The 10546-nt window shown below is 45.3% G+C and overlaps 3 protein-coding genes across 3 annotated transcripts; 2 read left to right on the top strand and 1 right to left on the bottom strand.

The window, feature by feature from the left end:
- Window positions 1-1382: 1382 nt before the first annotated feature.
- On the top strand, window positions 1383-2385 carry PAAG_01800 (hypothetical protein; the record flags this gene model as incomplete). The annotated part of the gene is made up of 2 exons (XM_002795866.2): window positions 1383-2210; window positions 2284-2385. 2 exons carry the CDS (start codon window positions 1383-1385, stop codon window positions 2383-2385), a joined length of 930 nt encoding a protein of 309 aa, XP_002795912.2.
- A 224-nt stretch (window positions 2386-2609) lies between these two features.
- PAAG_01799 (hypothetical protein) lies at window positions 2610-3922 on the bottom strand (the record flags this gene model as incomplete). The annotated part of the gene is made up of 3 exons (XM_002795865.1): window positions 2610-2656; window positions 2750-2998; window positions 3106-3922. 3 exons carry the CDS (start codon window positions 3920-3922, stop codon window positions 2610-2612), a joined length of 1113 nt encoding a protein of 370 aa, XP_002795911.1.
- Window positions 3923-4941: 1019 nt separating this feature from the next.
- PAAG_01798 (beta-glucosidase) lies at window positions 4942-8094 on the top strand (the record flags this gene model as incomplete). Its single annotated transcript, XM_015844450.1, has 6 exons — window positions 4942-5001; window positions 5243-5385; window positions 5504-5601; window positions 5657-6050; window positions 6101-7760; window positions 7831-8094. The coding sequence occupies 6 exons, from the start codon at window positions 4942-4944 to the stop codon at window positions 8092-8094; spliced, it is 2619 nt and encodes an 872-aa protein (XP_015701454.1).
- Window positions 8095-10546: the final 2452 nt, after the last annotated feature.

Raw genomic sequence — 10546 nt, 5'->3', positions numbered from 1 at the left:
AGAAACCGATTTATATCTCTGTTATCGCAGAGACACTGACACCGATATATCTCGGTTACTAAAGCTGTACCGGGCACTGAGTGATATCTCGGTTACCACAGTGTGCTGGTTTGATCGTGCTGACAGCTCAACCACGGTTGGAAATAAGCTGAATTCTATCGGGTTTGAAAGAATAGTAATAGAGTAGGTGAATAATCCTTCTTAGAAGAATTCTAGGTGTGTGGTGATGGCGAGCGGGAGTCGCCTGGGCTCATAACTATAAAACGGATAAGATCACCAATATACGAAATGGGCCGATACAGCCGAACTAGAAGAGATAATGTACGAAATAGGAAGACGTGAATCCAAAATAGGTAATCCTCTGCGAGGCAGAATAATGATCGAATTCAACTGAGTCCTCTATTAGCGAACAGAGGATTTCACCCCCCTTTTATAGAGGTGGGAGATGACTGATATCCTTATGCTCATACTGCTCATTTTATATACAAATCTAGCCCGAAAGGGCAAACAAAGACATAATAGGAAAGATATCCCTCAATAGGAGAACTATCGAAACAGGCAAATTTTTGAGGTGAAAGTAAAACTGTAAGACAGGTTAGTTAGATACAGCGATACGGCCGTAGCGATATATCTCGCGCCTGTGGCGGAGTGCACCATGGTTCCAACATGCTGCGTTTGCATGCAGCTTACCAACAGCTTTCGTCTCAAAGAATTTGCCTTTTTTGATAGTTCTTCTATTGAGGGATATCTTTCCCATTGTTATGTCTTTGCTTGCTTTTACAGTCTACATTTGCATGTAAAATGAGCAGTATGAGCATAAGGATATCAGTCATCTCCCACCTCTATAAAAGAGGGGTGAAATTCTCTGTTCACTGAGGGAGTTGGACTTCAGTCAGTCAGTTCAATACGATCACTATTCTGCCTCACTAAAGGATTACCTATTTTGGATTCACCGCCTTCCTATTTCGTGCCCTATTTTGGCCATATCAGCCCCGTTCGTATATCGGCTATCTTCTCCTTTTTATAAAAACCCAGTAAGCCGCATGCAAACGCAGCACGTTGGGCCGTAGTACAGTCCGCCACAGGCGCTAGATATCTGCCGAGCGCCGAATGTCTCACCCATCTTACAGAACGGCTGCTAGAATTCCGCGATGTTCTCACGTGACGTTTGCTTAGTTAGCAAATTAGTGGTTGTTAGCACGACGTCATCAACGTTGAAAGCATGTCGAGCTTGTTCCGATCAAATCTAACCATCCCTGTTTTTGGGTGTAGAGGAGCGTGGTGAGTCGTGGCATGAGGCGCAGACTTGAAAAGGCACCATCAATTCAATAGAGGATTCTTTGTCTCTATACGCAGCTAATTTAGTGAATTAAACGATAGTCATGGCATCAACGAATGCAGTGCATCTGAACCGGTCCTTAAACCAGTCATCAACCTCCGATCTTAAATCCTCGCGACCATTATTTTTACAGCCCCTGTCGCTCACTCTTTATCCGTTGACCCTTCTACTGGGCTCTTTGTATTCGTTGATATCCCCAACCGCAAAACGTTCTGCCAACCTGTCCTCGTTATCGACTCATGCACCAGACGCAGACCTAGACCCGGTGAATTATTTTGCGCGAAAAAAAAATATATTCAATGTATACTTCGTCAAGATTGGCTGGGTTTGGACTACATTAGCCTTCATATGTCTGCTCTTGACGCAGCCAGCCTTTACCAGCAGGTGTGTGTCTCCTAACACTCGACTACGGAGAGTGGGACAGGCTGTTTTCCGCTATGCTCTTGTGACGACATCCTGGTGGTTGACAACGCAATGGTTTTTTGGTCCTGGTATTATCGACCGCAGTTTTGTTGCTACCGGGGGTAGATGTGAAGCGCCTTTTCCGTCATCCGCCAATCCAATATCTGAATTGGCCGTGGTATTGACGGCCACGGCATGCAAGGCATCCGGTGGGGCTTGGACTGGCGGCCACGATGTCAGTGGACACGTTTTCATGCTTGTTCTTGCGAGCGCTTTCTTGCTCCTTGAGCTGCAAGGCGGGTCGTCATCCGCAGGGGAGATGGATGGCAGTAAGGACAAATATCACGGGACTGTCGAAGAGTTTCCATACGCAGAAAGATGGGGACGATATTTCGTGCTAGCTGTTGCTAGTCTCAGCTGGTGGATGCTGCTTATGACAGCGATGTGGTTTCACACGTGGCTTGAAAAGGTAATACCTTCTCGACGTTCCAACATCGGTCGATCTATCGTAATAGTCTTCAGTTTGCTAACAATGTGTTTAGGTAACTGGCTTGGTTATTGCTCTCGGTGTAGTATACACTATATACTTCCTCCCCGGAATGCTAGAACCATGGAGAAGCATTGTTGGAATACCCGGTCGATAAGAAAATACCGTATGGAATTGGTGCCGCCTGATCCATATATATATGTAACATTGTTTTGCTGTTGTGGAGTTTATAGACACTTTTGCCCTTTACGTTTCGCAACTAGACTTCCTAAACGGACATTTCGCCCTCGCCCGCTCATTACCTAAATAAACATAGCTTTTATCAAAACACTTTTCGAAAAGGGAGTGCATAGTGAACTTTCATTTTCTCGAACCTATAGATCAAATGTGATCAATTGGTTCATCACCCAGATAGCGAGATTTGAAAGCTATATGCAAAATCAAATCATTAGACCTGCTAACAAATTATGCACTTTTCTTAAGACGGACCACATAATAGTGCCATAGCTGCTACTGCTTACCTCCTGGTATTAATGCTGTAGAATACATAACCCTGGTGATAGGCTTTAGATCGTCTGGAGTCAGTGATGACGAAATGTAGTTTTGCCACTGGGTGATTATCTCATTTGATCGAGCATTCAACTGTGTTGCCACGTCGCTCGATTTTGCGCTTGTTAGGCAGCCTATACCGAGGCACGACCCGAACTCCCTGAATGCCAGACGTAACTGCAGGTTCGACTCTAGGAAATGATTCTCATCGAATAGCCCACCTGTGATCCGGAAAGGGGCAAAGTTAGCAAACCAAGTCTCGAGTGTTTTTCCTAGAAGATCACTATCCTGGGGGAGATCCCCGGATCGGGTGTGCAGTGAGTATTACGGAGCTGAGCAACACATCTGTTGGACAGATCACGAGCCCATTTTTCCCTCTCAGCGAACCAGTGAGCCGTCCAGAGCGTCATTCCCAGATCGAGAGGATCCCTCGTCACGAAGTAATCCCCTTTACGGGTCATCACCCTTTTGTAGTCGCCAATTTCTTCCTCGAGAATTGCCCCATCGCCGTACTTCAAAGCGGATGCTTGCAGCAGACGGAAAACCACGTAACCGTCGATTGGATCTAGATTCCCTTCGCTAGCAACGAGTGGGCGTGACAGATCCATGGAAACCTTCCATACCATGTGCGGCCGTTCTGAAGCACGGTTGAGGAAGAAGTGCGGATGGATGGCTTTTGCCAGGGAGACAGCTTGTCTGTTGTAAGACGGATCCCCAGTTGCTATCGACATTCGGTTGAGAGCAAACATCCACATAGTGAGATAATGAAAATACTGGCCGTCGCCATTGGGACCTGTTTCCTCTTCCTTTCCGATCCGCAAACCGCCCCTCAGGGGCTCCTCGTCAGTTGCGTCAGGGAGTCGCGAATTGCCATCCCGAGTACTGCCCAAGACATCGTGGACGGTAGCGATGAGGCGCTGGGCAAAGAGCAGATAGTTGTTGGCTGCAGCCTTGTTGTCTGCTGTTAACGACGTCTCCTTAAAAAGGGTCAGGAAATTCAAAACGCCAAAGGCATCTTTCCAGAGATAGCGGCCTCGATGGCCTCCCGAGTTTGGGGGAGGTGTCCATTGGGTGATGTCGGAAACATCGGAGAACTTCCCATACACGCTTTCCATCGAGTCTTGGAACTTCTGAAGGAGCGACATTTTTTTTTTTTTCTTTTTTGGAATGAATAAGATAGCAATCGCTTTTACGATATTCTACTAATATTGAATAATAGGGTGATGGCAATGCATTTGTCAAGTTGCCTCCCTGGCGGCATTTACTTCTAAGTGGTTTACGGTGGTTGGGTGGTTGAGGCGCTTGGTGCGAAACCAGAGTTAACGAGGGATGGAAACTTGGGTCGGGATGAGGTCATAGTTATTAGTTAGTCAATAACATGAGAAGACAACGGTTAACTAACCAGGTAACTATGGGAGGAACTCTCTAGCTAATCAGCTCTAACTAAACCAGTCAGATAGAACTAGCCAAGTTCTCTTCTGACTTGGTCAATTTGATTGAATTTCGTGGGTAGCTGATCCTGTTGAAAATTGATCACGGGGTCTATGACCTAGTGATACATGAAAACAATATGGCAGTCTCTGAAACTGTGGGATTTTTCTTGCCTCTTAATGATGAATACTGTGAGTCCAATTCTCCCCTTTATTTCTACAAAGTTCCTTGCATTTTATCACTGCAAATTGAATGACATGGATTCTGTGTTGAGTTGGATAGTTATATAATTGAAGAAGATATTTTGAAATGGTTGCTCGCTTGCTTGAAACTTTACATTAGCTAACTAACATATGGTCAACAAAACAGCAGAGGGGGGTTCAAGGCCAGTTTCAGCAAGGCCTCCAGCAACCTCCAGGTTAGCTGCGCTCAGCTCATCTCAGCTCGGGGCGCGCTCGGGGCTCGTCTGCCTTGTCTGCGTGCTGATCATCCAAGCAGCTTCCCAAAGCGACCCCCCTCCCCCACCCCCCCTTCCCCCGCCGGAGGTCTCAACCGGATAATATAAGCGAGGTCTCCCGCGGAATTCCCGGCTCTCCTTCTCCAACTCTTACTTCCCCTCCCAGTCTTTTCATCTTCCTCTTGTGCTTGTCCACCCTGCTGGTCATGGAATGAAATTGCTGCCAGCGAGCAAACTACTCTTCTCCCCTTCGCCATTACGAAGTTGTATATCGCTATGAGGGCTGGCTGGCTTCAGTTCGGGGTGATTTCCATTGCTAACTTTGCCATTGCAGAGGTAGGTTTTGTCACAGTTCGATTGTTTGTCTGTATATTTCTTCCCCAAGTCTGAATATGCGTTGTTTTGTTGTGATACGTGTTTTTGTTTGCCGCCTTTTGTTACCCTGATTTGTTTCCCACTGTTCATTTTGACAGTAGTACAATTCGTTCACATTGTGTATATTGTGCTTTTCATGGATTTTATAAAATCGAGCTAAAAACACACCAAATATGGATAGCTAACTCAGTTGCAAAACTAGGAGCTTCTTGCACATTCACCCCCATACTATCCATCTCCATGGGCGTCTGGCCAGGGAGGTTGGGCAGATGCCGTTCAAAAGGCGCGTGATTTTGTATCTCAATTGACCCTCGCCGAGAAGGTCAATTTGACAACCGGTGTAGGGTACGTCCGGTCCCTTAGACCAATGACAGACACACCCTTGAACACACCGGTGGCGCAGCGGGAAATTATTTTGGGTAGAAGATCAGCTGTGAAGTTCGTTGATTTAACCTGCCATTAGGTGGATGCAAGAGAGCTGTGTAGGCCAGGCAGGATCAATTCCCCGCCTTGGTTTCCGCTCTCTCTGTTTGCAAGATGGGCCTCTTGGAATTCGCTTTGGTGAGCACTCACACCTCTCGACCTTTGTAACATCTCCTCTCTGACAAAAAACCAGCCGATTATGTTTCCGCCTTCCCCGCAGGTGTCAATGTCGCTGCCACTTTTAGCAAAGAACTCGCTTACGAGCGTGGGAGGGCAATAGGGGAGGAACATCGAAATAAGGGTGTGGACGTTGTTCTAGGCCCTGTAATTGGTCCATTGGGCAGGTCACCAGACGGGGGGCGAAATTGGGAAGGCTTCAGCCCTGATCCTGTCAATTCAGGATTTCTTGCTGCAGAAACTATTAAAGGGATCCAAAGCGCCGGTGTTGTTGCTTGTGCTAAACATTTCATAGCTAACGAGCAGGAACGATTCCGCCAGGCACTTGAGGCTCGAAGCTATGGTTTCAATATTTCGGAAAGTTCGAGCTCCAACATTGATGATATAACGATGCATGAGCTATATCTCTGGTGAGTGTCGCTTAACAGTTACTTCAATTACATTGGCTCACTTATAATAGGCCTTTTGCAGACGCTGTTAGAGCAGGTGTAGGATCTATTATGTGCTCCTATAACCAAATTAACAACAGTTACGGCTGCGCAAACAGCTACACGCAGAACAAGCTACTAAAAGCTGAGCTTGGCTTCCAGGGGTTCATTATGAGCGATTGGCAAGCTCAACATAGTGGTGTTAGTTCTGCTCTGGCCGGCCTGGACATGTCTATGCCAGGTGATACGGTATTTGGCACTGGTAGATCCTTCTGGGGAACCAACTTGACTGTTGCAGTTGCGAATGGCACGGTTCCTGAATGGAGAGCGGATGATATGGCCATTCGGATTATGGCTGCTTACTTCAGAGTTGGCCGCGATGAGGAAGAGGTACCCGTCAACTTCAATTCTTGGACTCGGAATGAATATGGATATCAACATGCCCTGGTTGGCAACGGCTACGGCAAAGTAAATGAAAGAGTGAACGTTCGTGCAAGACATGCATATATTATCAGACAAGTTGGAGCAGCTAGTGTCGTGTTGCTTAAGAACACAGGGAGTCTCCCTCTCACTGGTTTGGAAAAAACCACCGCCATTATTGGAGAGGATGCAGGCCCTAACATATTCGGGCCGAATGGTTGTCCTGATCGAGGTTGCGCCAGCGGCACATTGGCAATGGGATGGGGAAGCGGTACTGCCGACTTCCCATATCTCGTTACTCCTGCAGAAGCTATTCAGAATGTGATCCTCACCAAAGGTGAGGGCATAGTGGCTCCGATTTTTCACAATTGGGCGTTGTCGCAGATCAAAACAGTATCCTCTCAGGCCACGGTTTCTCTAGTCTTTGTTAACGCCGGTTCTGGAGAAGGATATATTTCTGTGGATGGGAATGAAGGGGATCGTAAAAATTTGACCCTTTGGAAAGGAGGAGATGAATTGATCAAGACCGTGGCGTCAAATTGTAACAATACCGTGGTTGTGATACATAGCACAGGGCCCGTCTTGGTTAGCAAGTGGAATGAACATCCCAATGTGACGGCAATTTTGTGGGCTGGTTTACCTGGCCAAGAGAGCGGTAACTCAATTGCGGATATACTATACGGAAACATCAATCCAGGAGGGAAAACTCCCTTCACCTGGGGCGAAACAGCGGATGATTATGGCACACCCATCTTAAAGGAGCCAAATGCGGGAAACGGCGCACCTCAGATCGATTTCACGGAAGGAATTTTCATCGACTACAGAGCATTTGACAAGGCCAACAAATCCCCAATCTACGAATTTGGATTTGGGTTAAGTTACAGCACATTTTCGTACTCTGATCTAGATATTTCACCCGTGAAGTCTCGGCCCTATATCCCCACAGACGGTAAAACGGAACCGGCTCGCAATTTTGAGGATCCCGATAGAAACTTGTCCTCCTATTTATTCCCCATGGACGTGGATCGTGTTCCGCTCTACATATACCCATGGTTAAATACATCTGATGCCGCCAAAGCCACTATGGATCCCCATTACGGGCTATTTACAAGTGACAATGTCCCGCCCGGTGCTACTGATGGTTCAGCACAAGACCTTCTTCCAGCTGGTGGAGGACCAGGTGGAAACCCTGGTCTTTATGATATCCTATATCAAATTACGGCGACCATCACAAACACTGGCGATATTCCTGGTGATGAAGTCCCTCAACTTGTAAGCAGCTATTGTACTCTAAAGCTAAAATAAAGGATGCAAATACCAAACACTGACTCTTCATATCTAGTATGTATCTTTGGGCGGTCCCAACGATGCCAAAGTAGTCCTTCGAAATTTCGACAGGCTCACTATTGCTCCCGGTGAAGCCAAGGTCTGGAAAGCTGTGTTAGCTCGACGTGATATATCAAATTGGGATCCTATATCACAGAACTGGGTGATTAGTAAATACCCAAAAACGGTGTATGTGGGTAGTTCATCGCGAAATTTACCACTATCTGCGCCTCTGCCCCCAATGAATGTTGAAAAGGCTTTTGGCTTTCTTTTGTCTTGAACTGGATAGATGCGATCTTCCTGTTCCACCCAATTATAGAACAAGCTTTGGCATTAGGTTTACACTGCTGGAAATTCCCACCGTCTGATAGCTTAATGATCATTATACTAAACTTATAATACCAAAATGAAGTTCTTATTGTCCTTTCTTTCTTGGAAATTCATAACTGGTAACGAAACTCATCGTGTTAGTTATTCTTTCTTACCCACGTGTGAAGAATAAACTTTTTGATTTCTGTGAATTCATTTTCCATCTCAGGAAAATTGAGGTTTTTGAATCAAGACTGTTGGCAGGAAGAGGTCAACATAAAAACTCTAGTTGTTATTTTGAGAGTTTGGCCGAGGGAGAGGGGGAGTGAGTGACTGGCATCGAAGAGATGGCTATCAAGTAAATCCAACAATCTCCCCTGATGGGTGAGTAGTGCTATACATACATACTTTTCTCGTTGATGTTGCTGCTGTTGCCAACTTTGGCCCGCGCTAGTTAAGAAATGCGGGGAATGTGGGTCCATCTACCTTAAAATATTTAAACTCGTTTAAGCTTTGGGAAGCTAACATTAAGCTTATTGTAACCCCTCTAAATATCCTCACCCAACTCTAAAAGCTAGATTAGGTTAGATTCATCTATGGCGAAGATCACTGGAATAAGATTCACCTCCTTGGATGTTGACTATATTTTCTAATACTCTATCAGAAATTTCTTTGTAAACTGAAAACCAAGCGTTTTTAAGTTGAAGGACAACCAGTAGAAAAGAAGCATATGGGGAGAAGAGGGGAGTACAAGCGCATGTTTCACAGGCGACTACTACCAACACGGATGAAGTAAGTTTGGGTAACTGAGCTCCTAGTCCGACAGTTTGTCACAAAACCACGGTACATATCAACTGGTTTAGGTTTGGTGGAAACCACAGTTTTCTGGCAATTATGGCAGAGGTATCTGACAACATATTTTGGTACCTGATTCAATCATTGCCTTACCGACTAATAGCTTAGAACGTTAGGACATCTCCCAGGCGTCTTGTTGATAATATCATTCCCCCCTCTCTAAACAATTAGCCCTTTGGCCATGATGAAAAATACGAATGCTCAAAGGACAAAAGGATGAAAATGAAAGTACCAAATTATTCCAAAAACGGCCCTTTTCGCCATATCTATGTTTTATGGTTAAACCATTTCTACATCATCCCAATATGCCGCTGGGTTAGATGAACGAGAGAGGTTCCATATTTCTCCCGCCAAACTTGATCGGAGGTCAACCATACACAGGTCTACCCTCTTTGCCCCATTGAAATATGTCTTGTAGTTGCTCCAACCTTTGCATAAGCCCGCTTTCCGAGATTGCCCACGTGCATATCATAAACACAACACCATCACCCTAGAAATCCTTCAAAATCCATACAAGCAGCTGGAAGAGAAGAGAACAAAAGATGTATGGATGAGATAGACCGTCATTCTGACATATATTCACAAGCTTGGCTGTTTATCTTTCCCGTTTACTTCTTATTTCGTTTCGATCTGTTTCTTCAAGGGGTTAATATAGCGATAGAGAGATATATGTCCAATCCTCATCGTTTAAATGTCCGTAATTAATTCTCCGCATGAATGAAACTTGAAATGTAACGGACTTAGTAGAACCCATTGAAAGCCGCAAGCCTACACAGGTGGCAGCCGCACACATGTCATCTGTTCTCCCACATACAGAGTAACTTGCACATATGATCGTGAAGATTAATGCACTTTGTACTTACCCCGCAAACCATGTCAACATATTTCTTCCGACTTATGTCAACTATATCCCAGAGATAGGTGTAGGACAAGAGGACTAACTTCATGGACAAATAAACACATCATTATTACAGTTTACCCTCTCAATTTCCCGCTGGTCGTATATCCTTCTGTTAACGTCCCAGCCACACTTTGTCCTAGTCTTAGTTATCCCTCGTTTGTCCCTTGGGGTTAAATTTCTCTGCTTTAGGAGAGAAAACAAGAAAAGAAGAAAGGTTGGCTTCAACAAAATCTTATCACCTCTGCCTTGTCATAATTGAATAAGAAACACATTCACGGGGATATCTTCTTTTTTGCGTCTTCTTTTCACATCAGAAACTTTATTCTACTAAAAAGATAAGAGAAATGGGTTCAAAAAAGCGAAGGGAAGCACGGGAAGGGAACCAACCTAGCCCCGCTTATTCCAGAAGCTCGAGGATCGGCATATTTCAGGGTCATTAGGGTGCTGTTCATGCGTGTATGTGGAAATAGGCTCCGAATCCTCTCCGCTATGGTGATGCTATGGTGATCATCTTCAGGAGTCTGCCTTGAAACCTCCTGATCTGGAAAAGAACTATCTGCCGACTAATGAGAAATCCAAGAAAGAAGGAGGATTGTTCAATATTGTACGGTTCAAAGCAATCCTCTCCATTCCCCCCCCCTTTATTTCACCTCTAACACTCCAAACT

This window comes from Paracoccidioides lutzii (assembly GCF_000150705.2).
Source record: "Paracoccidioides lutzii Pb01 unplaced genomic scaffold supercont2.4, whole genome shotgun sequence".
In the NCBI taxonomy this organism is placed as follows: domain Eukaryota; kingdom Fungi; phylum Ascomycota; class Eurotiomycetes; order Onygenales; family Ajellomycetaceae; genus Paracoccidioides; species Paracoccidioides lutzii.
The sequence above is the reverse complement of the archived record's forward strand: the minus strand, read 5'-3'. Positions and strand labels throughout refer to the sequence as shown.